Source organism: Oreochromis niloticus, linkage group LG4 (assembly GCF_001858045.2).
Source record: "Oreochromis niloticus isolate F11D_XX linkage group LG4, O_niloticus_UMD_NMBU, whole genome shotgun sequence".
In the NCBI taxonomy this organism is placed as follows: Eukaryota; Metazoa; Chordata; class Actinopteri; order Cichliformes; family Cichlidae; genus Oreochromis; species Oreochromis niloticus.
Window position 1 is genome coordinate 11,805,707 of NC_031969.2, and position 26,167 is coordinate 11,831,873.

At 41.6% G+C, this 26,167-nt stretch overlaps 1 protein-coding gene across 1 annotated transcript in view; it reads right to left on the reverse strand.

Moving 5' to 3' along the window:
• The window catches only part of myo15aa (myosin XVAa), a 56,323-nt gene that overhangs the window by 10,536 nt on the left and 19,620 nt on the right, over positions 1–26,167 (reverse strand). Inside the window, exons 6-35 of the mRNA XM_025906845.1 lie at positions 24,316–24,406; positions 23,813–23,916; positions 23,629–23,692; positions 23,431–23,544; positions 23,159–23,320; positions 22,803–22,916; positions 18,725–18,783; positions 18,320–18,443; positions 16,881–16,976; positions 16,320–16,451; positions 16,105–16,230; positions 15,909–15,986; positions 15,664–15,818; positions 15,528–15,573; positions 15,320–15,444; positions 13,909–14,026; positions 13,535–13,710; positions 13,094–13,178; positions 12,796–12,849; positions 12,557–12,638; positions 12,108–12,238; positions 10,396–10,491; positions 8,528–8,763; positions 8,196–8,386; positions 7,673–7,745; positions 7,353–7,544; positions 7,147–7,259; positions 5,238–5,329; positions 3,939–4,074; positions 702–766 (exon numbers count right to left, since the gene is read on the reverse strand). Of these exons, the coding sequence (XP_025762630.1) occupies positions 702–766; positions 3,939–4,074; positions 5,238–5,329; positions 7,147–7,259; positions 7,353–7,544; positions 7,673–7,745; positions 8,196–8,386; positions 8,528–8,763; positions 10,396–10,491; positions 12,108–12,238; positions 12,557–12,638; positions 12,796–12,849; positions 13,094–13,178; positions 13,535–13,710; positions 13,909–14,026; positions 15,320–15,444; positions 15,528–15,573; positions 15,664–15,818; positions 15,909–15,986; positions 16,105–16,230; positions 16,320–16,451; positions 16,881–16,976; positions 18,320–18,443; positions 18,725–18,783; positions 22,803–22,916; positions 23,159–23,320; positions 23,431–23,544; positions 23,629–23,692; positions 23,813–23,916; positions 24,316–24,406 (3,430 nt within the window). The remainder of the gene's footprint in view (positions 1–701; positions 767–3,938; positions 4,075–5,237; positions 5,330–7,146; positions 7,260–7,352; positions 7,545–7,672; positions 7,746–8,195; positions 8,387–8,527; positions 8,764–10,395; positions 10,492–12,107; positions 12,239–12,556; positions 12,639–12,795; positions 12,850–13,093; positions 13,179–13,534; positions 13,711–13,908; positions 14,027–15,319; positions 15,445–15,527; positions 15,574–15,663; positions 15,819–15,908; positions 15,987–16,104; positions 16,231–16,319; positions 16,452–16,880; positions 16,977–18,319; positions 18,444–18,724; positions 18,784–22,802; positions 22,917–23,158; positions 23,321–23,430; positions 23,545–23,628; positions 23,693–23,812; positions 23,917–24,315; positions 24,407–26,167) is intronic.

The window sequence follows — 26,167 nt, forward strand, 5'->3', positions numbered from 1 at the left end:
TGTTGGCGCTTTGCTGCTCTGGTGCATTCACGAGTTAATTCAATGCCACAATCTCCCCTAGAGTGAACGACCCAGCAAATTCACCTCAAGGTCAGACAGTGCAATACTCAGAGAAACTGCAAAACACCCATGAGCTACATGTAAGCCTCTGCAGCCATCAGTTAACATGTTAAATATGAAAATTTATGATAAGTTGTAAATATACTGAACAAGTATAAAAAACAAACAAATAAAAAACTATATTGTTGTGTCATATTTTTGGTGCAAAAAAAAGACAATGTGGTTATCTGTCTACATGAAGCAGCTAAAACTTGGCCTAAACTGGGTCATTCAACAGGACAATGATCCCCAGCATAGCAGCAAATCTACAACAGAATGGCTGAAAGAGAAAAGAATCAATGTGTTGCAATGGTCCAGTGAAACCTGACTGAAAAGCTGAGATGGGACCTTGTGAGAAAGCATAAACAAACCCCAGTGAACTGAAACAATGTTGTAAAGAAGAGTGGGCCAAAATTCCTCCACAACTATGTGACAAACAGGCCACACAGAAAATGATTACTTCAAGTTATTGCTGCTAGATGTGTTTCTACAAACTACTGAATCATTAGGTGTAAGCACAGTCTCTCTTTTACACAGAACTGTATCACCCAGTACGAACAGTGGTTTTAATATCAGAGTTGTTCAGAGAAATGATGTCAGACCAGAATGATGGCTTGCTGGTTGATGATGGCTTGTTGCTGCTGAGTCAGTACCGCTTGCTCCGATCCTGGAGAAGCACAAACATATAACTGTTAAGTTGTTGCTCCAATAAGAGCACAAGAAACAGAACTATCTGCTTAAAACAAACCACACAAATGAACTTTGCAACCCCACATAAAAAACAAAAAAACAAAAACAAAAAAACCCTTCAAACTGGCTTTAATTAAAAAAAAAGAAAAAAAGGAGTCCATCATGCCCAAACACTTCAGGCCAAACATGCTGGAAAACCTAACGCACATCCTTTTATTCTACCTGGCACACCTGTCATCACAGGCAAGCCTGGAACCACAGGCGTGGCTGGGACTGAGGGCGCCGCAGGCAGACCCGGGACAACAGACACATTGGAAGCTACATTGGTATCAACAGCAGGGGTAGCTGCGGGGGCAGCAGCGGGGGTGCGAGTGGGTGATCGAGTGGGTGTTACACGACTAGGAGTGGTGGCAGAAGACGACTGCTGACGGTGGTAGGAGTGTTGGGGTCGGTTGTATTGGTGGTATTGTTGTTGCTGCTGCTGTTGTTGATGTTGCTCGTGATGATGGTGGTGGGAGGGGATCGGGATAGCAGGGATTGGGGGCATCATTCCTCCTGCTACTGGAAGCACTGGCACAGCTTGAAGAGCAGCAGGCAGGGAACAGGAACAGACAGGTCTTAAGTGGCAGTTAGTTCACCCATTGTCAGTGACTGGGAAATATTTCACATTTTACGACAAACAAGATATGATCAAGATCAGATTCAGAAATAAAATATGTCAGAGTGGTCGTTATTAGCCACACTGATGCCGTGGTTCATATTACATCAATATTAATGTGTTTATTACTCCCCAACTTTGACCCAGACAAATCCTGCTGACTGTGTAATGGAAAACCTGTTTCAGCTTTTCTAATCTCTGTGTTCTGTTGGTATGTGACTGTAACATCTTGTACAAAGAGTACAAAGTGTGTGTGTGCGTGTGTGAAGATGGGAAGCAACAGGTTCAAATCTAACTGTAAACTGTGTTCAAGGCCATGAGGCACTTTCCGTGTCTTTGTTATCAGGCAGGTGCCGACATGACTATGAGAAGAAAAGTCCTTAAAGCTGAGCAAACAACATCTGTATTCACACAATTTGTATGAAGAAGCTGTTATCATTTTCTGCTCTGTATCAGTGCTGGTGTGAAGATGTTTGTGCTGTATTTATCACTTTGAAAAACCGTGTTAATTACATTGAAAAATAATTTTAATTATAGTTTTCATCAACAACCTTCTTTTTTTCGAATGAGAACAACAACTTCATAAAAACTTATGCAGGAGGACAAAAGCTATGATAAAATGTGTCGATGCTTTCAACAAATACAAAACAAGATGAAAACATTCTGGAGAGATGAGATCCAATCAGAACTAATTTGTACAGAAAAGCGGGATGAGTTTGGAAGTGATCCAAGCAGAATTAATCTTGTGCTGTGAGGCTGGACACGCACGTCTGATCTGCCCCTGGGAAACTACAACCAGCTCCCATGCTCCCTGATTCTCATGAAAACACGACAAATGTCAGCGCTTGGGGGGAAGAGAAGAGTAGACACATGTACACATTTCACATTTGATGTCAAGGAAAATAAGAGATTGTAAATCGTGTTGAGCAAAACTATTTAGTGAAAACACAATCAACTTCCCCAATTTGCTGGGCAGCTGTGGACTTCATCATGCGGTATTTAGTCGACTAAAACTAAATGACATTTTAGTCAAGTCTGTGACTACAACTAAATCAAAATTTGCTGTCAAAATTAACACTGTTGCAAAGGGTCTTTCTACAAATCTCAGAAATTAGTTTCATGTCAATGCTCAGTTTATTTTTGCAGCTTTACACCGGAGCCATCGTAAAATTAACATTTTTACTATTGAGTAATGTTTAGTAACTGTTAGAGCAGATCAGTGGACTGATATTAATGGCCAATATCAGCTATTTGTCACACTTATAACATAACGGCTGAAAATCTAAAAAAAAGTAAAGACAGGTGAAACATGCTTCAATCGTGTCCTGAGAGTTGACGTTGTTTAGGTCGTCCAGCAGAGGGCAACACGCATGTTTGAAACACCACTTGCATAACAACCAGCGTATCCAATCAGAGTCAGGAAATATGCAAGCAAGTAAATAAGCAAGCGCTAGGGAAATCTGTTTATGTTTCATGTGTGTGAAAGGGAAAAAAAGCATTGGTGAAATATCAGAATATCAGACTTTTAAATCACCAAATATTGTTATCAGTGTTGGTCTTAAAAGTCCAACATTTCTCTACAGTATATGCTGTTTGATACTGTATAGTTTCCCCTTTTAAGATTTGCGTTTTGAACACATGTCAGGTCAAAATCTCAATTTGTCCAATACCCTGGTTTAGAAGTAAAGCAAACATGCTTGCTGATGATAAACATCAAACCAGTGTAACATCAGCATGCTGGGACTGTCATTGCTCAGTGCCGTAAGCCTGGCATCTGTACATTAGAGGGGAAAAAAGAGGAAACTATGAAGGTAAAATAATAAATAAAAAATTCTGGAATTTTACAGTCGAGCACACAGTGAAAGCAAGAGCCGGTAAAAATAGTACCAGGAACTTAACATTAATAGATGTGTGGAATGTGATCCATTTGTAATGACTGGTGCTTAAGACAAATAACAGTCACCTGTTATAGTGAATGGCTTTTAATGTATTATCTGTGAGGGCAGTCAATACAGCCAACTGCTCAAAGTTAAACTTTTAAAGTTCAGGTCTGTTCATTGCCTTTGAGATAACAATAAAGAAATACTCTGATTAGTTGATTACTATGGGAATGAAAGTAGGTTGATAATAAAGCATCAGCAAAACATTTTAAATGTGTTATTATTAATTTATTGAGGAGGAGCTTACAAAGGAGAAACTCTATTAGCCTGATACAAAAGCCAATGATTTAGGAGCGCTTAGGTTAAGCTGAATTATTAATGTCAGTGCAGAGAGAGAGTGAGCTGTGAGGACAAAAGAAATGTCTAAAAATTAAAAATCCAGCAAAATATTGACAGACAAAAAGGGAGAAAGGTGCAAATAATTCTGGAAACAGCAATATCCGCTTAGACACAAAATACAGGCAGCAAAAAAATAGAAGTCCAGAGACAAACATATGGGTAATCAGCACTGACACAAATAACAACAAACACACACAGCACTCAGTGTTTACCTCCAGGATGTATTCCTGGTGGATAAGGCCGGCTGGAAGCTGGACGACTCTCTCCCTCTTCCCTTCCTTCTCCTGTGATGCCTATACCTCCTCCTCCCTTCATCCTTTCTGACAAACTTCCACTCTTCTCCATGTCCTGGTGAGCAAAGAGCAGCAGGAGACTCAGCAGAAGGAAAGGGATGCTTATAGTTAAGAAACTGGAGTTTAAGGGGCATGAAGTGGAAAAAGAAAAGGTGTGTATGCCAGAAGCAGGGAGGGAAGGAGAGGGACTAAGACAACAAGCAAGAAGGAGTGAACTGGATTGGTTGATTTAGACCCTCTCTGAGCCAGAGCTGCAGGAACAGTATACGCTCCAGGAAGTACCGTACACACAGCAGGAGAGGCTCCAGCATAAAGACACGCTAAATGGACTACAACAAAATTCACCACTACATAACAGACCTCATTCTCCTGAGCTGACTGAAATCCTCAGCTACTTTGTTTCCAGTGTCAGATGATTTTAAAGCCAAAACCGCTCAAGAAAACCTTAATGAGTCTAGCAAGACTTCTGCCAAACACAGATATTATGTTTTTATTTTAACTATTGCCATTGATATATACAACTCAAAGCCCTAAAACTGATTCCTGATGCAACCTTTCCTGTGTAACCCGAGTGATAAGAACGCTGAACTCGTTTTGTTTCCACTAATAAACAAAAGATGAAGCTATGAGCGGAACTCTTTTCCCCACACAGTGACTCGTTTATGCTGACTGCTGCTGCGGTCATATACGGTAGGTCACTCGGTAACCTAATCAGCCGTCCTGTGTGCTCCATTCATACCCAAAGAGAAGCCGAGGATCACATGTTCAATTCATCCATCAACACTCTTCTGTTCACACTCGGATGACAGGTCAATGACACAGAGCTACAACTATCCACCCGTATTATTACTTTTCTTTTAGGTTGGCAATTAACAGATTGGTCTTATAATATAATTGATATAACTGAACAAAGAAGTAATAAGCTTTGAGTTGCAGTGGCAGGAAAACCAAGATTGCACACTACAAAGCACTCACAGCTCTACATAGAGACATTTATAAGTTATAGTAAAAAGTCTTTGTCAAAATGAAAGCAGCGGTAATGCAGTAATATGGTCATCTGTCGAGTATTTCACCTGATAGATGACTTAAAAGATTATAACAAGCAGTCAGTTATTACTATTTGGCGTGTTAGTTTCATGGCACGACAGCAATTTGAAAACAAAAAGGAAAAAGTTGGTTGAGATGTGTAGTTTACGGGAAATCAGGACGAGCACTCACCGTGCTGCTGTCTGACAGCACAGGGTCAAACAGGCTGTCCAGGTAGCGGTCCATCCCTCTCTGAGGCTGACCCTCGCTCAATGTTTCCGACTCTGAACACAGACAAACAGCAATATTGCTTTAAACATTGTACTTTCAGTGTTTTTAGTGCACAGAAACTGTCATGTTTTGATTTGATACAAATGCAAAAATCTTAAAGTCTGTTTGATATTTTTTTCTTTTAATCAAGCATGTTTTATCAGGTGATCAGGTTCACTTTAACTGTAGTGAAAAGGTTGTTAGTCGCTGATCAAAATGTCTTATTCTCAAAAATGTAACCTAAGTCAGTTCATTGTTTTTTCACGATTTTGATTGTCACATTTGTTGCAGAAACCTTGATTAATTGATCCAGCTTTTTATCTATGTCTCTCTCTCTCTTTGGACAAGACACAAACTTTCCCAACTCTTCCATTAGTTGTTGCCAAGGTGCAGCTGTGTGACAGCCGGACATGGACCCGCATCCAGGGCTCGTGAAACAGCATGTAAACTCAAAAGGCAGCTGTAGTGCTGAATGCTTTCAAATAATACAAAGATACAAAACAAAAGCACAGCTGGAGCAAAGGGTCCAAAACTAGGAAACGTAGGGGAAACACCGAACAAAGGAAACACACAACCTGGATGATGCGACAAGGAACAGACAGAGACTCAGACAATACAAACACACCAGATAATGTGGGAAACGAAGACAATAACCTAATGAAAACCCAAACACAAGACACAGAAAAACAAGCGCTGTCAAAATGAACCAGGAAGTAACTAATTAGAGTTAGAAACATACAACGCAGAGGTGAGGACTACAAACTCCAAAACTAAGAGCATGCATCATAACCAAAACTCTAATAAACAAAACCACTTAAATACAGAAACTTACAAACAATTATTCAACTGCATTAATGTAAGAGACATTCCCGTCATGTGATTAAAATCAAATTATTTAAATTAAAGCTTTAATACAACTTAATAAGCTTAATGGCTGCACTAAGGATTAATCTTCTCCAAAAAAGGTTATCATCAACAAATCCATTACTTTGTTGGGCACCTTTTAACTCTTAACATCTACATTAAGACATTCCAGTAGTTTCCTAAAAATAAGCCAAAAGCATCCAGCTCAGTTATGAATCAGAGGGACTGGCTGTCATGATGGTCAAATAGGGCCTGCTCTTCCTACACCACACACACAGCCCATCCAGAGGTCTATACAGGTCCACTTTAGTCTCATCAGTCCATAAACAGACTCCCAGCACCCTACATGCCTATCCACGTGTTTTCTTGCATATCAAAAATGCAGTGGCAGATATGCAAGCATCAAGCTTGCTTCTTTAGTGTTCCTCTTATAGTCTGTGAACTCAAACTAGCACAAGTTTTAAATTTGCATATAATCCTGCTAACTGTATCTCTTGGAACCCAGAGTGCGTTGGAAACTTGAAATCTCTGATTTCACGACTCAAAAAAGCTATTTTCTGAGTGCCATCCTTGGTACTCAGCTTAACACACCTGGACAGGTGGGATTCATCTATAACACAGCGGAAGCATTTACACTGTTAAACACAAAGAGTATAAAAGCTTTGGGTTCAGCAGTTTGGGAGTGATGCATGCTAGTAAGTAGTTAAAAACAACAGCCGATGGGGGCTTCAATGATAATGATGTTGCTGTATAAAAAAAAAATCATGCTTCACAGAAAGATTAGTTTGTACATTTTACATCTGATTATGTAACTCTTAAAAATGATCACGTCCAGATCATTTGAAAATCTTTAATTTGTAAATGCTTAACAATTCAGCTATATTATAAGTTAATATAATATATACATACACAATATTCTACATATTTCTGTGTGAGTCCGTGCATGCGTGCGTGCGTGCGTGTGTACCGTGGCTGTAGTAACCATCTGAATCAGGCAGGCTGTAGGCTGGTCTGCTGCTGCTGAGAGGAAGGGAGGAAGGAAGCTCCTCGTCTGAGTCAAAGCCACTGCCAAACAAAGCACTGAGAGACGAGAGGAGAGAGGAGTAATGTGCCATATGGTGTAGCTTTAGTCATGTGAGTAATGAACTGCATGTGTGCATCTTGCATACTGACAGGCTGGCATTAGCTCTGACTTTAGCTGGGTTGTCAGTGCTGATGATGAAGTAACTCTTCTGCTTTGGGAAATCCATAGGAAGCTCCATATCTGCAATCAGGTCCATGACATAGTCATGACCAGCTAATTCCACCCACTGGCCCTGCTCCTTCATCAGAATTGAACTCCCCCTCCACCAGTCAGACACTCCCCTGCAAGATGCATGATTCAGATGTTCAAAATATCTACAAACACGTGTTAAAGCTGCTCTCTAAACATTATCATGGCATGTTTAGATGTTTACATGAAACTTTATGGAGCTAAAAGTACACAACCAAACCTGTGACGCAGAATGTTTCCCGCTAAATCCTCTCCGCTGGTCCAGGAATGGACAGGACACAGGAAGGACCCTCCTGCAGGGAGAGATAAATGAATAAACAAGCAACGCTTTCTAATAGTACCCTTGCTGCTTTAAATTACACTTGTTAACTAACAAACTGTGTTAATTGCGCAATACAAAGCGCATGAGCCCCACAGTCACATCACCTGATCCTGAATGGCAATGAATAATCAATGATCTGGGGATGTAATTGATCCCACGCAATAAAAGTGATGCCAGGTCATCCCTCTTTCTTTTCTCTGAGGTGTGTGCCAGTTTAGACCCCGGGTGCAAAAGACTTCCTAAATATTTGAACAGCCCTTAGTTTTTTCTGTGCACCTCAAAAGAAAGATACTGATTTTAAAGGAAAATGCTGTGAATTTTTTATTTACTTTGCTTGAATCGTTTGGAGTTCTTGGAAAAGAGCAAAGAAGCAGACCGATGAGAAGTTGAACAATGCAATATTAAGCAGGCAAGATATTACCATCTAGACAGTGCACGTGCAACACCATGTTAGCCTTCTTCCTATTGGCGGTCCACTCCAGCAGTGACAGCGGATATGTCCGCGCAGTCTCGGGGTCGGAGCCCGATCCCAGCTGCATCTTCTGATTCGCTTGGATGAGTCTGTGCTGCAGCAGCACCTGACAGCCAGCAGGAGCGTGGTCCGACACGAACCTGGAGCAGAGGTGAAATGAGGTTCAAGAGTGGAGTAGAAGTCTTCTCTTACTTACAGCATATAGCTTTTTAACATGTAGTTTTTACCTCTCAAACTATTTGCAAAATAATTAGTTGTGAAGTCATTTTATGATTTCTCACTTGAGCAGATATTTGTCCATCTTGGCCGACGGGGCGAAGCAGCAGACACATGCCAGCAACAGCAGCCAGCCTCTCTCTGCATTCTCAGAGTTTATGTTCCTCCACACCTGGTTGACAACCTGAGCCAGGATCTCATCTCGTAACCCTGGAGACGACAAGCCTCTCTGGACGATGTAATTCCCAAACATGTTTTCCTGCGCCCCATTCAGATGAGGGTCCCCCATAAACCGTAACACCTGAAGAAAACAGAATCCAGGTGAAAGCTGTAACAGCTAACTCTGTGGGTTTTACAGATTTATGGCAGTCTTGGTCTTGCTGTGATGTATTTACGTGTGTCTTTGTAGGTTTGTCTTACAAACACGAGAAAATAGAAGAGCTAGGAAGTGCTCCAGCCCACTAAAGACTTTTTTATTCTGCTGTTAAATCTTTTACAATGTAAAAAACATTTTCCAAATTTCTTATTTGCTTCGCAGCTAGTAGCAGAACCTCATAATTAGAGGATGGTTTGTTTCTGTGTAACAAGAGTAACATAATGACATGATGCAAGTGTGTCTCTGTGAAACTGCTATCATTTTAAAGTACTGCAGTGCTCAAGAATATTCAGGGTAAATAAAGATTATAACAAGAGCACTCAGAGAGCGCAACTCCCCCGAAAGAGCAAGGGCAACTAAGGCCACGTTCACACTGCAGGTCTTAATGCTCAATTCCGATTTTTTGATCAGATCTGATTTTTTTGTCTGCTTGTTCACACTACAAATAAAATGTGACAGCAAACGCGCTCTAGTGTGAACCATTCACGGCCCTCAAAGCATGCATGCGCAAAAGGAGACGTCACACACAACGCGCTCTGTTTAGACCCAGACCAAACAGTGTTGTTTGACTGATGGCCCTTAATATAAAGATTTGTTTCGGACTTTACGTTTCCCAGTTTTGCTTTAAGTTATAAAATTATTTTGTTATTTACATATGGCCTAATAATGATCCTTATTGCAGTTTTAGAGAGGAGCGGTGCTTCAAAGGATAGTTGCAGATTTCTGTCAGAATCTGCAGATTATACAGTACAAATAAAATGTTCACGTTTCTCCAACGTTGTCTTCCCAACAGTTTCACTAACATCTACACGGGATGGCCAGGAAGCGTTCGCGATGTCCTCTCGGGCGCTTCTCCGGCGCTGATAATTGGCATCTGTCTTGTGTCAGTGACGTAAAAGACGGATTTAATGTGACATGACCGTTCAAACCGCAGTCGCTTTCTAAAACATCAGATATGTATCGGATTCAGTACCACATACGAAAGTGACCCAGGTCGGATTTGAAAATATCGGATTTGTGCTGTTCACACTGTCATACCATGATCGGATATGGGTCACATAGGGCCAAAAAAGTCGGATTTGATGCGTGGCCTACAACTCATTTTGTGTTATGTTTATGATGTTTTTATTACAGCTTGTTATGGCGTCATTGTGACGTCGTAGGGTGTGGCATTAAAAAAGTAAAGTGCGCTGTACAGCTCTCTCTATGCCCTTACTGTGATGTGTGATACTTGATATGATTTCTTGAAGTTTGTTTTCAAGGTTAAATTGGGCACCAACAATGAAGGTCAAGGTCAAATACTTAGTTAACTTAGGTACTCAATCCCCAAGACCTGCTATATTGTTGAGAGGTTTGAAGACGATCCATAAAAACTGGGTAATATGAAGGTTTTTACTGATTTTCACATTTGACCTTGACCTTGGGGCGATTTTCACCAAAATGAAATCAGCTCGAGCTCTTCGATGTTTCAAAACTGTGACGACAGAGAGACAAACAACCAAAAGGAACAGTTTACGTAGTCTAACCCTTTTAAGGGGAGAACAAAGATCAGCCTACCATGTTGAAAAGCTCCAGAGCCTCCCCTCTCAGGTCGTCCTCCACACGGGTCAGAGGTGACTCCAGAGGAGCCATCAACATCCCAAACTTCGGTTCCTATAGCGACAAAAGATTTGCTGTGTTTAATAAACAGCTCAAACAAATCTACCTAAAACCTTCCAAAATGATGTTATAACCGATAAATCTTTTTTTTTTTTTTTTTTCTGTCTGTCCCATTTGGTTCTTTAGCCGTCAGAATTGTTGTCTGAAGACCAACAAGGATACCAAATGGATTTATTTTGCCAAATGGATCATCATGGCATTGCCGTATTGGTCCATTTGATCAAACTTTGTTGTTATCATTTATTTTATTTTCAGTTGTTACAGATGGGACAGACATGACTGGGGGATAGGAAAGGGAGAAAGAAAGAGAGGAAGGAAAAGAAAAACAGAAGGGAAAAGAGACAGTGAGAAAGGGCACTTACAAAGACAAAGAGAAAGAAAAAAAAAAAAAAAATCTCCTGGATCACCTGTTGAGAGAAAAAGAAGAGAAGACAAGCAAAAAAAACCAAACAAAACCAAAGCAACATACTAAACACAACACCATCACGTTAATCTAGCTGAGTGTGAACAGCAGTAAATACTAAATATTGAAAGTTGTTGTGCAGCACGCAGGACAGACAGCGCACAAGGTGCTTTGAAGTAGCAGCTAAGAAAGGTGTAGTTTATGTCTACGAACAGTGAACACCCATGTGCACACCTGTGTGGATCAACGCGCTTGTATACAAAAGGTTTTCCCATGTAACGGTCTGCTAGAGGGTGTGGAGGCCCATAGCCCCGTCCCCCAGGGCATGAAGCAGGCATGGAGGAGATCCAGGCTCCAGACATCCAGAGGACCCAGAGTGCGAGAGCCCAAGGAGGACCACCGGAGGGGCATCCGTGCCACCTTCCTGGGAAGGGCTGAGGAGATCCCCAGACGAGGGGGTCACCCAGTAGCCACGGAGCAGAAGCCAGAGGGGCTGCACCGGCGTGCCCGCCGGCTCTGCCGGCAGCCAGCTGTGCCAGAGTGAACCGAGTTGCAGGCCCCGAGGCCGGAGGCCCGAGGGCCCCCTTTGCCCCGGAAGAGGCCTGACCGAGCGACAGGCATCGGGCCCCGCCAAGTAGCCACCGGGAGTGAGCCGGTGCATACCTGAGCGCCCAGCCCCGGACACCAAGAACCACCAATGCACCAACCCCTGAGGGCATCAGTTACCAGCAGGGAGTGTGGTGAGGGGAGATAGGCCTCCACACTTGGAGGGCCTGGGAGTACCCAGGGAGGTGGAGTCTAAGACCCGACCTGACATATAGACACAGACAAACAGGCACACACAGACATAAACATGCTTTCCCACCCTCATGCACACATATACAAACACTCAGCACTCACCCAACGTAGGGATAGACATACATAGACATGTACACACAATCATACTCCCCAAACATACTCTATGCCCCGGGTCCAGGTACCCTCGCCCCCAGAGGGGGAAACGGCACCCAGACCCAAGAGATGTGACCCTTTCCCCCGGGGTGGAGGCAAGCAGACCGCCCCAGGCTCCGCAGCAGCAGGGAGGCCAATCGGATAACCGATAAATCTAAACACAAACTTCAACAGCTCTCCTCAAATCTGAGTAACCACGCACATACACAGTATGTTACACAGCATATGACGACATGCTGATGCACGTGCATCTCACCCTGAAGTGAATCTGAACATAGCGGAAGAAAGGGTAGTTGTTGATGTCCAGAGGCAACGTGAGTTCAGCATCATCCTGGATATGAGGAGCCTGAAGCAGAGCCAAGCAGTCTGAGTGCAACTCCCTGTGGACTGAAGAGAGTAACAGAGACAAGGTTAAACGAGGAGTCAGCCAGGAGTAATGCAAGAGCACCAAGAGCTTACATGTATAAAATCCTAAAACTTTTTTATATTCCTTGACAATTTTTCAGTGTCTGGTTTATTTATTAGATGATGGGGCTCCTGCTCCACCCTGTCAGAACTGTTCATATCGTTTCTTAATTTGATACTGTCAGTGCTGATGAGATAAGACACATTCAAACAGCTGACTGGAGCACTCACACACACACATGAATAATCTATGTGCATATGATGCACACTGACGGGAAAGACGGACAGACGTCTACACACCTCCTGCTGTCTGCAGCAAAGCGCCCAGCTCTGCAGGGATCACCAAGTGGGTCACATTAACCACCTCCCTTTTGGTCAGCTCCTGAAAGAAACACCATTTTTAATTTATCTGCAAATTAACAATGAGTTTAGAAGAGATTTAACATATGTTGCTGGTTTGAACTCATGCCAGTGTGCAAAAACAAAAACATGGATGCTTTTCTCATTGAAGTTTTGTCTTAGCTAGTCCTTCATCTTACCATCTCTCTCCTCCTCCTCTCCTCTTCTGCTTTCCTCCTGGCTTCAAACTTCATCTTCAATAAGATCCCAAAAACACACGGTCAGTGTTTTAATGTAAATCCAGAGCAGAAAGACTCGAAAGCACAAAACAGGATTAAGGGTGGGCCATATTTGAAATTATTTTCTTAGTGAATGAAGAAATGAAGAAAATATGAAGATGTTTAAAAGGACACTGCATCAAATACATGTGTTATTTAAAAAAAATCACAGGCAGAAGGTATAAGCATCAGTCCAACAAACCACAGTATCTCAGTGTACCTTAATGTACTGCTTCCGGTTAACATACATGTGGACCAGAGAGCGGAAACGGACCAGACTTTCCCTCATTTTCACATAGCGTTTCCTAGAAGATGAAAAGAATCCCAGTACAATGAATCCTAACGTGCTGATTGTTGATCTCATTTCCTAACATTTGCTACATTCACAGAGGTAAACTTTACAAGCATGCTACAAACTCAAGCACGACAGTTGACTGAAAGCTTTATTTCATAATTATAGTGATTTTAATGTAACGTTGAAGACACAATTTACATTTTCTTTACCTCACTGCCCTTTTAGCCTAAACTATGTGGTTGAGTGCATACTGTAATTCAGAATGACTACATTTAAAGAATGCAGGACACCAATCAGAATCCGAATTCGCGGTTATTTTCACAATAAAATCTACTGAAAATGTAAGATCTCTGTGGGACACCTCACCTAACGAGGAAACCTAGGCAGTGTGCCTGAAACCTGCTGATTTTGTTGCGGAAGTCAACGTAGCGTTTCCTGACGAAGAACATGCGAGTGTAACGCTGCAGGGTGAGGGCGGCAAGATGACGAGAGCGCTCTCGCTTACACTCCAGCAGCTGGTAGATGTCCTCCTTTAGGAACAACTGCCATTCATACGCAAACATAAACGTGCAATCAGATAAATGTGTGGAAAAAAAAATTAGATATAACATTGATCCAACAAACCATAGTATCTCAAATTTCAAGCTGCAAAGCAGGAAAACAATCTCTACTCAGCCATTAGACCAGCAGTTGGTGCTGGGTCTGTCTTAAACTGTGAGACTTAATGTGAACAAGCTCACCTTTGTGACTCCAACATGGTAGGCTCCTGGTCGGAGAGGACACAGTTTACCAAGCAACATCACACAGTTCTCTCCATTTGCCACAGGAAGTGTCTGTATCCCCGCCAGGGACTTGTACCTGACAGAGACACAAATTAGGGGGTGCTCAGTCGATAATAGTGATTTTTAAAAAAGAAGTACTGATATAAATCGATACTGCCTGTGTCACAATTCAGACACATAATATGGACAGAGGTATTGGGTCACGATCAGCTGTCAAAAGTATTAAGTTGCATTGTTTAGGAGGCAAAGTAGCTCAGACCATGTAAAGTTACAGAGCAGGGTCGCCAACTGGCTTTAACATCAGCACCAAAGCTCTTGGAATACTGGCAGCTTCATTTCATGGCTCTCCATAGCTGAAGGCCATGCTATAAGCATTAGATCACCAGACACAATGCCAAGTGTTAGGCGGAGTAAATCATGCCACCACTGAACTCTGAAGCAGTGGAAACTTGTTCTGTGGCATAACAAATCACATTCCTCTACCAGGCAGTCTGATGGATGAGTCTGGGTTTGAACACCAAACTGCATTGTGCCAACTGTAAAATTTGGTGGAGGAAGGAAAACACTATAGGGATGTTCTTTAGGGTCAAGATTCCTACAGACATATTATTAATGCCTGTGGATTTATAATGGGACGTAATAAAAGGCTCCTGTAGGTATAATGTGTAAGTGGCCCAATACATATCCATATAAGTGTCCATATAGTCAATGTAGTGTATATTGTGTGAAATGTGTAATTATTCTTTTTGTGTGCTTTTATACATATGGTTACATATGTTTGTTTTCTTTGCCAAATAAGACAACACTATAAACAAAGTTACACATGAATTAAAATTTTAAACTCCTAATTCACTTGTAGGTAAACAAACATAAATGAATGGGTTTCATATATATAAATGTACAGGTATAGAACTTTAGCTTGATATAAGCCTTATTTATTATTAATTTAATTCAGTTATTTCCATCTGCGTTCATTTTTATTTGGTGGCATGGCTTTGTTCTGGGAGGGCAGCAGCAAGACCCCAGCAAAGAGGAGCGCAATGACAGCAGCTATGACACTGATTAAGTCAGACAAAGAATGAGAAGAAGAAAATGAGTTAAAGGTGGGTTGCAAAGTGACTTGCAGAGGCATGTGCACCTGTGGACCGGTTGAATTAGCTTAAATAGGGCATTACATGTGATATTTGCAAATCAGAAGAGCATCAGCTGTGAGTTTGCGGTCTGCTCAATTATTGCTGGGATTTTCTGTTATAGAAGGTTCTTCTCTGCCTCAGCTGTGAGATCAATTATCTTAATTTTTTTGGGACCACAAACTCCTGAACAGTTTCACAAACTCGACAAATACGCTGAGGATCAGAGTTCATGTTACCTGAACAGGAAGACATAGAATGGCATTCTGACTGGATATCCCTCTTTGCGGATCCTAATGGTCTCCATGACACCAGAGTGCAGCAGCTGGCTGTTTACCAGTTCGTCCTCAAACACACCTGGTTGCTAAAGACAGATGTCCAAAAGCTCAGAAACACTGATGTATGTGCAGGTAAATAACTTTAAATACATGACGCTTCAAGATCTACCTTCATGTTATTTGGCTTAATGCAGCGAACAAAATAAGGATTGCACCTGAAATGGAACAACAAAAACATTATTTTTTTTTTTAATGAAAACAATCAATAACCATTTACGATCTGAGAGAGAACGTATGTACTTCACCTCTCCATCTTCTCCACCAGCTCCAGCAGGGACTGTTGAAACTTGCTGCTGACGGTGGGAGCTTGGTATTTTCTGGTGACTGTGCTGCTCTTCCTTATGTGACCTCTCTGCTGACCCGTGGCCTCTGCATGAACCAGGAAGAGGTTCGATACCATCTGGAAACACACAAATGCACAGATTAACACAGATTTTTACAAAAACATTGCTTAGCGATTATGTGGATTAAGTTTTAAGAGCAAGCTGACCTTGTTCTTGCTCTGAATGAACAGGTCCAGGACATCCTGACGCACCTGATCGTAGTTCTTATCCAGGAACTTGTAAACCTGCATCAATGTCAGATGATCACTCTGTTTATCATTACAGTTCACCACATTTTCAATAGTTCAGTGAATTATAATACAATGGAACTAGCCAATAGAATCACAGTGAGGAGCTTAGTACCTGGTAAGTGACCCGCCCGGCAAAATGCTTAATTGTGAACTCTGGGACCGGCATCTTTGGCTTCATATACAGTGGATTACTGCCATGGTGATAGTGACACTTTTGAAGAAAAGTGTTGTCTGTTGCCTGGCAACAAATTAGCACACCAAAAGTCCCAGTTTTATAATCCATATAAGGAATCTTAAAGGCTGTCAGTACTTCCTCCTCATCCTCACCTGCGGGAAACCGCTCTGGTCATCCAGAATCCTCAGTATCCCATGAGGCTTAGCGGCAATGAGGTCGATGCAGGGCTGGTTGTCGTTGAATGGGATGTCCTGCCATGGGATCTGCTCCCTGCTGTACTCCTCCTGCAAGAGGATCACATAAAAGATCATAAAATATTAGTAGTATTATTACCTAAGCCAGATGTTGGCAACCTGCAGTTAGGTAGGTACAGGTTAGGGTTACTGATTAATACAAATACTATATGCAATACATTAATTTATCCTCCCCCAGTTACATCTGTCATCCACCCGTCTATCCCTCATCCCCCAAGTGTGCTGCTCTTTTACTCCTGCTGTTTGGCAGGAGGAGGTAAAATGGCTGTTTTGATGTTGAAATTTGCCAATGCCTGAAATGAACAAAGGATTCACATGTTTATATGCCACTAATCTACACTTAATGAGATCCATTTGCATGCATATGATGCCTCAAATATATGCATTTTTTGTCCTCAGTTGTTATATGACAAGTGCATGAGTGTGTGCTTTTTATCGGGAAGTATGACGTGGACTCACCTGTTCCTCTCTGAATACGATCCTGTTAAAGAAGAATTGCAGGTACTCGTTTGCATAATTAATGCAAATCTGCTCGAAGCTGTTGAGGACCAGATCCTGTTGTCCCACACACACAGACACACACACACACACACACACACACATATATATGGTAATTCTTATGGTGATTCTGTCTCATCATCATGCCTACAAAGTGATTATTGGGACATCCCTCTTCCTTCCCTGCTGATAATAATCTGAGTCTTTTCTCAGCAGGGGGCGATCGTGGGCTCAAGAGTTGGGAGTTCGCCTTGTAATCGGAAGGTTACCGGTTCGAGCCCCGGCTCGGACAGTCTCAGTCGTTGTGTCCTTGGGCAAGACACTTCACCCATTGCCTACTGGTGGTGGTCAGAGGGCCCGTTGGTGCCAGTGTCCAGCAGCCTCGCCTCTGTCAGTGCGCCCCAGGGTGGCTGTGGCTACAACGTAGCTTGCCATCACCAGTGTGTGAATGGGTGAATGACTGGATATGTAAAGCGCTTTGGGGACTAGAAAAGCGCTATATAAATAGCGTTTATAGTTATAAGTTATGTCAATAAAAGCTTTGACTGCATTATTGGGAATGCGACGGATTATTTAAAATGCTTTAGCTTTAGCTGTCAGTCTTACATCTGACTCTAGACTACTTCAGTATACAGAGGAGTTCATGGTCGACATAGTAACTGCAAGGCGCCCAGGCCCTGTGGCTGGAAAACAAGCCCGAATCATCACCCCTCCACCACCGTGTTCAACAGCTGGTATCAGGTGTTTGTGCTGATAAGCTGCTTGTACACCGCAAATTTGCAAACCTAAACTGTCCTGAGAGAAGAGGCTTCCTTCTGTGAGCCTTTCCAAACAGCCCACACTTGTTCAGTCTTTTTTATAACTATACTGTCATGAACTTTAACATTTAACATCCTAACTGAGGCCTGTAGCGCTAAGATGGAGCTCTTGGGTTTCTGCAGTTTCTCTGAGCATTGCACGCTATGACCTCGGGGTGAATTTGCTGGGTCGTTCACTCCTGTGTAGATTGGCAGCAGTTTTGAATATTTTCCACTTGTGACTAATCATTCTCATGGTGTATTGTGAGCGAAAGGTTGCTGCTTCAGCCAAAGCCACAAATCCCCTTTGGGGTGGTGTCAGGAAGGGCATCTGGTGCAAGCTGTGGAGCTGCCGGCTGGGACGACCCCATGTGGCAAAGGAGCAGCTGAAAGTAGCATTCCTATAATTCCTATAGAAGAAGTAAAGCTGCTTCTGTCTGTTGGCTTAATAATTATTAAATAAGTAATGACAAGGTGCAATATATATGCACTTTTGTTCATCTGCGGTTAAATTTAAAATAATTTTAGAACCTACTAAGGATTCATTGCATTTTAGTTTTTTCTAAGGGGTTTAAGGTCAAACATACAACAAGGCTCCGTTACCTCAAATCCGTAAATGTCGAGGATGGAGATGGAGAGGGTGTGTTGGCGAGGGTACACCTGACCATTGATCCTTTCTGTTAACCAGCGGAAGAGCAGCGAATACAGGATCTTGGCAACAGCATCTCTGGATGTGTGTGAGTGGTGGGCAGCGAGTGACACAGTGATATAGGAAATTAAAAGGAGAAAGAAAACATATGCATTGTTATCAGCAAGGATTTTATTAGGTAAAACTTTAAGACTAAAAGGATTTTAAGATTGCATATGTGTTAGTAATTTAGTGCACATGTATTAGTGTGCATGCATACATAATGATAAAGATGCAAACATGTTATTTAAATAAGTTAATGGTAATAAATGTAAGGATTTTTTTATGCACGGCAGGTTCTGTGTGTAACTGTCTCTCACCTGGCATCAATAGCACTTTCTACACTCAGAGGGGTGTAGATCTTGTCCCTCATCGTTTCCTGTGAAAAAACATAAGTCAGCATGTTTTACGCAGACGTCTACCTGATAATATAGAGTCTCAAGCCTCCTTTCATCTTGGTTTGAAGTTGAAAGGCTTTAAGATCAAATTAAAAATGGAACTGCAACTAAATTTCCTGCTAATGTGCCCCTCATTGCTGCTTGTTCAGTAACTGTGGTGAGGCTCTCATCTTGGGCTGACAGATCAGGTGGTCTTATCCTCCACCTGCTTCCTGCTTCTTCCAGACAGTTTTCCCTTTTATTTCCTGCACTGTAATATATATTTTGTAGAAGCAGAACTTTTTCTTCTGCAATTGAAGAATCACAACAGGACGCCATAAGTTCTGGGCTGAAGAGTTAGGCTATTCACCCTTTGTTTTTACTGAACTGCTTCCTATTTAACTTCTTTTCCTATATTTGTATCCACCCCTTTGTATCCTTTCAGCTTTTCCTTTCTTCCCTTTCTTCGACTCTCTTATTCATTGATTCGGGTGTCTTAAACTTGAGATCTGATCAGATAAAGAATGCTTTGAGACTTGAGACCCTCTCTTGCCTAAACACACTTAATTATCACACACACACGCGTGGGCGCTCACACACAGACACTAATGTGTACACATGATTCCTCCAGTGAGAGGAAATGAGTGGGTACGAATCACCCCTCTCCTGTTACACAGGCACCTTCGTAATTAGGAATTCAATTATACAAAAGGTCCTCGGTTAGTGTATAGGAGCATGTGTATGTGGAAGATATAAGGTGGGTCATAATTAGATGTTTCTCTCTTTTAATTCTCCCATCACCCTCATTCCTCATCAGAGGCAGCACCAGAGGGGTCAGGACGAGTTGAATCAGCCCTTAAACTGGACACAGAAACTACTGGACACTTATACATAAAAGAAAATGGATCCAAAAAGGAATACTAAGAGGAGAAACAAAACAAATATGCTTTTTTTTTCTACTTTGTTCATGGATATGATGGAAATTAAGCAAACAAGGAAATACACAAATAGGTGGATGACCAACTGGAACACTTGTATGGACAGTGGGATATTTGAATTGTTCCCTTCCTGGATTTGGTATGGATTCACTTAATTTCCTAGATGGATAATAATGATCACATTAACAGCTCGTGCACTGGTAATTAAGGATAACAGAACAGCAAATGCGATGGAGGATCCTCCTTTTTTTGGCTATCGTAAGTCACGTGCAAGTCCGTTAACTGCGCTGTTAACACTGACAGTTCCTTCAAAAGCTCCATAAATCTCTCTGGATGTGGAAAGCTGTGAAATTAGTGTGAAGCATTCATTTATTTCTTCCTTCATTTATGTTTGTGAAATCTCTTATGCTGCTTTAAAATAATAAAGGAGATAAGTTCAAGTAAAGCCAGGCATCTGCAAAGGTTTTTCTGTTCTCTGGTTTTAATACTTACTGGTATTGTGACACTGCTCCACACCCAGTTTGGTTCAAAAATAGTTTGTTTTTTAACCACACTTGACCATGACTGGGTTATGAACACTAAATCAACTCCATAAATCTAACGAGAATTAACTTGTTCTTGTAGCGATCAATAATAATTGCAGCTTTAAACAGACTAAATAAGGCTTTAACTTGACTTAATTGGCTAAATGTGGGCAACAATAAGGAAAGACGGAATCAAATGTATTTATTTTTGGTGTTTTTACTGCAAACAGTCTAGGTTTTAAAACTGTCACCACCTTACTGTTTACTGTTTTTAAAGAAGTACCTTCAGAGCATAAAAAAATGACAGATTTACCATCCTGTCCAAGTTTGAATTCAATGGACCTCAAGAAAGTTCACATGAAAACAAAACAGCATTTCTTCTTTATGCAGGAGAATGTGTAGGGTATAGAAATGAAGACACTAAGATGCAAACAGCAAACCCTCGTGGAAATAAGTAACCGTGTTCTTTGGACAAAGAGGATTCCCAGCTGGTTAGATGCAAAAGCAGAAGCATAAAAAGCTGAAATCACAACAAAAGCATGACTGACAGATTCACACCCTGGAGCTATAAGCTGAATGTGGCTGTTCATCTCTGCGGTACACTAAAAAATAAGAAGTAAAAAGATGCTTTCCCTGGCAGAACCACTGTCTTTTAAAATAGCATAGCTCAGTCTAAATAGTGTATATGAATTTTTTTCTGTGTGCTCTGATGTATTGAGGATGTGTAGATGTGTGCAGCAGTGTACATTCATGCTTTCCCTCTTGTATATTTCTGCGAGTCTCCAGAGCTGTGGGTTGACTCCTGCGCCGACCATAGACAGTATAAAATATAGACACAGCTTCTGGGTTGGAAAAATTAAACCAGTGTGAAAGTGCCCTCAAATTGCATTCTAACTGCAGGCCACCAGATGGCTGCAAAAAGACATCCAGACCTATAGAGGCCTATGAGAAAGAGGACTTTCTGACTTGACCACTGTATACAATTTCCTGCTGAGTAGATGGTTTCAGTCACTCGTTTTAGGAATCTCCATTTAATGATTAGTTATTATTAATCTCTGGCTCTCTTCCACAGTCTGTCTTTTGTCCTGTCTCCATCCGCTCAAGCCCTAACGGTCACAGCAGATGGCTGCTCCTCCCTGAGGCTTTCTGCTGGAGGTTTCTTCCTGTTAAAAGGGAGTTTTTCCTTCCCACTGTTTCCAAGTGTTTGCTAACAGGGGGTTATTGTTGTTCTCTGTTTCCTCTGTATTATTGTAGGGTCTTTACCTTACAATATAAAGTGTCTTGGGGCAACTGTTGTGATTTGGTGATATATAAATAAAACTGAATAGAACTGAATTGAATTAGACTGACCCGTCCTTGTTTTTTTGGTTTTGTTTTTTTATATATTGTCCGTGCATCATACTTTTTTTTTTGCCCCTTTTACCTTCACTGGCTGAGGCAGATGGCTGCCCTTTGTGATCTTGGTCCTGGTGAGAGACATTTCCTCCTCAGTGATGTCAAGAGCTTAATCAAAGAACACCATTGTGCTGCTTGTGTATAATGTTGCAAAGTCTTGTTTTCACCATGTGAAAGTGATACAGATAATTAAAACTGACCTATTAAAGGCACATCTGCATTTATTTGAATACCACTAATACACCAACAAAGGTAAAAGCTAAACTTGCAAAACTCCGTTTTAGACTTTTTTTCACTTGAGGATGTCTGCCATCTTGCTGGTAGTTTATCAGCTGGGTCAGAAAAGTTACTGGGTTGAATGCTTGGCTCTTAATAAAGGAATCAAAACTTTAAAAAAAAAAAAGGGAACAATTTTAATCAGACTGCTCCAATAAATCTTTGGTAAACTGAGTCACTCTCCTGCACTACACAGAGCTATGATCTGTCCTAGATTTAAACTAAATCACCAGTGAAGGCTTTCGATAAATAATCATGCACCTCCTTCACAAATGCTGAAGGCTCTCCTAGTTTACAGGCTGCTATATGTGCATGTTTGTTTTGTTTTTCAATTCTTTCTAAATTCGTTGTTCTGTTTAAGGTCTTAAAACGCAAACATAAACAAAGTATCTTCCAATGTTTTGCACTCCAATATATTATAATTCCCCTTGAAAAACATGACATGGTTCATTGGAGTTGATAACCATATACTCCACAAAACCCCCTGCTTTATAGAAATAGTCAGCTTGGATAGAAACGATCCTAATAACCAATCAGAGGAGGTCAGGATGATAAAAGAACCATCCAAGTAGGTCGATGACAGCAGTTTGCCTCTTTCTTGTCTTTCATTCTTTCACTCTGTGTGTGGCATCAACACATGTGCCTCCTTTGTGTCTGCGTAAGCGACACTCAGGGCGATACAATGCCTTTAATGTAACCACAGCTATGTAAGTAAGGCAGAAATGCTGGCATAGTGCCACATCACCTTCCTGTTGACAATATAGAAAAATCACCTCCAGGTTCAGGAATGTCACAGACTGCAATGTTATGCTTGTTGTTTTCAAGCACTGAATGAACAAAAGACAGAACATCAGTGCACATGCAGACGGGACACGGTTAGATACTGACTGTGACTTTGTAGGTGACGGCTTTCTGTAGTCCTTCTGGTGAGATCTGCAGCAGCTCTGCAACTACTCTGATCTCCTGAGTGCTAACCACTGACGCCACCTCCTGGCCATCAACCTGCATTTCAGCAGGAAAATAGAAATGCAAAAAAAAAAGAAAAAAAAGAAAAGAAGATTTACCTGTTGGAAAATCGTTTCTGCTTATCTTACATAGTTTTTACTGTCCTAATAAAGTTTAGGTAATTTTAGAATTTTAACTCATTAGTCTAGGTGACTAAACACTTTGCAGCTTATTATAATATTAATCAAAATAAAAGTGATGACATACAAGAAAAACCTGAGAAACAAAATAATTCACACCTCATGCCTCTGAAAGTAAACATTGCCCAGGTGCAGTATGGAAGACAGGACTCTAAAGATGGACGACTGGTCATCCGCAGTGAAGTGAAGGATTTCCATGGCAGAAAGCAGACGTAGGAAGTCTTCTGCATCGTTCTTCCCTTTTATCCCACAATCCCCTCCCTGTGTGCAGAACAAGAAGACCAGCAGTGATAAACGTGACCCGAGAAGGGTTTTTGGAAGGGTCGTGACCCAAAAACACTGACAATGATGATGATCAAACTATCTTCTACCTGGTTGAGGTAATAGTAGGTTTCAGCTTCTTGTAGATAGAAGGCCTGCTTCTGCTGCGAAGGAAGACCTGCCAGCATCTCGTAGAAGATGTGATAGTTCCTCTCATTTTTGGCCTGAAGCAGACACACCATTTACCGCAACACTTCCATATACAGAAATAAACAAGCTATCGAGACCTTTGTGTCAGCTTGCCTCACCTGAAAGACGATGCGGGATTTTTCCAGCAGATACTGAGAGGTTATGGCACCACTGATCATACCACTGGGAAAACAAGGAAACAGAAAACACAGGTGAAAAAGAGGCAGCTTCATAATTAAAAGAAGCTGGAGTGAGATCAGAGCAGAGGCCAAAGTTTTGCTTTTGTTTTTTTAAAAAACTCACTTCTCCATAAAGACCTCAATGTATTTCCCAAAGCGACTGGAATTATCGTTCCGCACGGTTTTGGCATTTCCAAAAGATTCCAGAAGAGGAGCTGCCTCAAGTATCTATCAGGGATGCCGAACACACAAACAATAAATGAACCTTTATCAGGTCGCCTTATAAAGCGAGCAGTAACTGTAACTGTACAACACAGGAAAGAAGCTGTTTCAGTGTGAATGTAAGGCCAAATGAATCATAGAAAAACACACCACAGCAAAACACAGTAACCTGATATTCTTATGGCCATTAATGAAAATGACTTGTAAAATATAAAACACGCAGCATGCAGAAAACCCCAACTACCTCAATCTGCACCCAAGGAAAGCCACCGAGATACAGGAAAATAAAAAATATGCACAAGCACATTAGTCGTCATTACAAAAATGAAAACTTTGAGTGTCTTAGTTTGCAAATATCCAACTCTGATGGCAGTTCTTTGTTCATGTCAGGAAGTGTGTGTGTACCTGTTGCGCAAGATTAGTTTTGTGAAGTACAGCTGCTAGGTAGCGAAGGATGAGTTTGGTGGACTCAGTTTTTCCAGACCCACTCTCCCCACTGAAACACAGTAACAGAGTCTCACTGGGCATACAGAAAACCCATCAACACGGCCATGAAAACAATAAAGAACTGCCCCAGTGCTCAGCTGAGCTGGAGACAACTGTTTCTCAGATAACCAGCACCTGCAAAGTTTGAATATTAATGCATAAAAACTGAGCTTATGAAACATTAAAATGCCCAGTTTTTAATGTTTAAAATTTGTGTGTGCTTTTTCAAAGCCCAGATACAAAAACCTTTATTGTTATACCTCTATGACGTGTTAATTATGAGGTGCCATTTCATAAAGGAACACTTTGAAAACACTGATGTCAATGGAAAGAAATTATGCTGATATCTACACAGATATGGACTGTGCTGAATGAAATGATGGCACATCAAATGATAGAAATGAAAACCTGAAAAAGACGTGAAGAAATGCAGCAGGCTAGTCCATTTTGATGAAATTTTATTGCAGCAACTCAAAATGTTTGTTTGGCCCAAACTTGATTCCATGCATGCCTGACTACGTCGGGCCGTGTTCCTAATGAGACGGCAGATGGTGTCCTGGGGGATCTCCTAATAGATCTGGGCCAAGGCATCACTGAGCTCCTGGACAGTCTGAGGTGCAGTCTGGCAGCGTTGGATGGACTGAAACATAATGTCCCAGAGGTGTTCTATTGGATTTAGGTCAGGCAACCATGGGGGCCAGTGAATGGTATCAGATCCTTCATCTTCCAGGAACTGCCTGCATAGTCTCGGTACATGAGGCCGGGAATTTGTGCAGCAGGAGGAATTCAGGACCCACTCACCACCGTACGGTCTATCAATGGGTCCAAGATTTCATCCAAATACCAATTGCCAGTCATGGTGTCATTGCCTAGCCTGTAGAGGTGTGTCCTCCATGGATATGCCTCCCCAGACCATCTCTGACCCACCACCAAACCAGTCATGCTGACATCCCAGAAGTTTAACTAACTTGATGGTATACTCTGAATAAAAAGTGTTCCTTTTATTTTTGAGCAGTGTAAAAGATTATATTCTTTAATGGTAGGCAAAAATAACTCTGAACTATTTTGATCATCTGTATTCTAAAAGACAAACTAGTGGAAATACAGAAACAGGTTTGATGCAAGGAAAAGCATCAAAGTGTGAACATTACCCTGAATTAGAGCACGGCTTCTCAGGACTTCCAGAAATCATTTAGAGCGTCCATTATTTGATCCTTTTCACCTCTGTGGTGGTGCTTGCGGAGTGTTTGACTTAATTGACTAAGTGATGTGAGACAAGGCTAATCTTGCATTAGGCAAGGCTTCGGTTCCACTTTTGCATTAAACCACCTGAAAGAGTTTCACACACATGCACACACGGGTCCATTGCTCTACCACTGCCAAGCACTAAATACCACCATTATGTAAGCTTGGCCAAAGGGGGGGGGTTGTGTGTGTGCATTTAGGGATGCTGGCACCTTCACTGCATTCCAGCATAGGGTTTCAGCTCAATGGCTGCTTAGCTAAAAACAGGACCATTATTGGTCACTGTACACCAGACCTCAGTTACCCCTTAACACATACTAACTGAAACACAAAGACACACTCGCGAGCACACAACCCGCACAAATGTACTCACACACGAACACACACACACCTCTGAAACATAACCTGCTCCAACCCAGACCTGGCTGGGCTTTCCTTACAGGTGTCTCCTTCCAAATACGGCTAAAGTGTTCCAGGTTTGTGAGTGTGCATGTGTGAGTGTGTGTTTATGTGTATGTTATGAGTG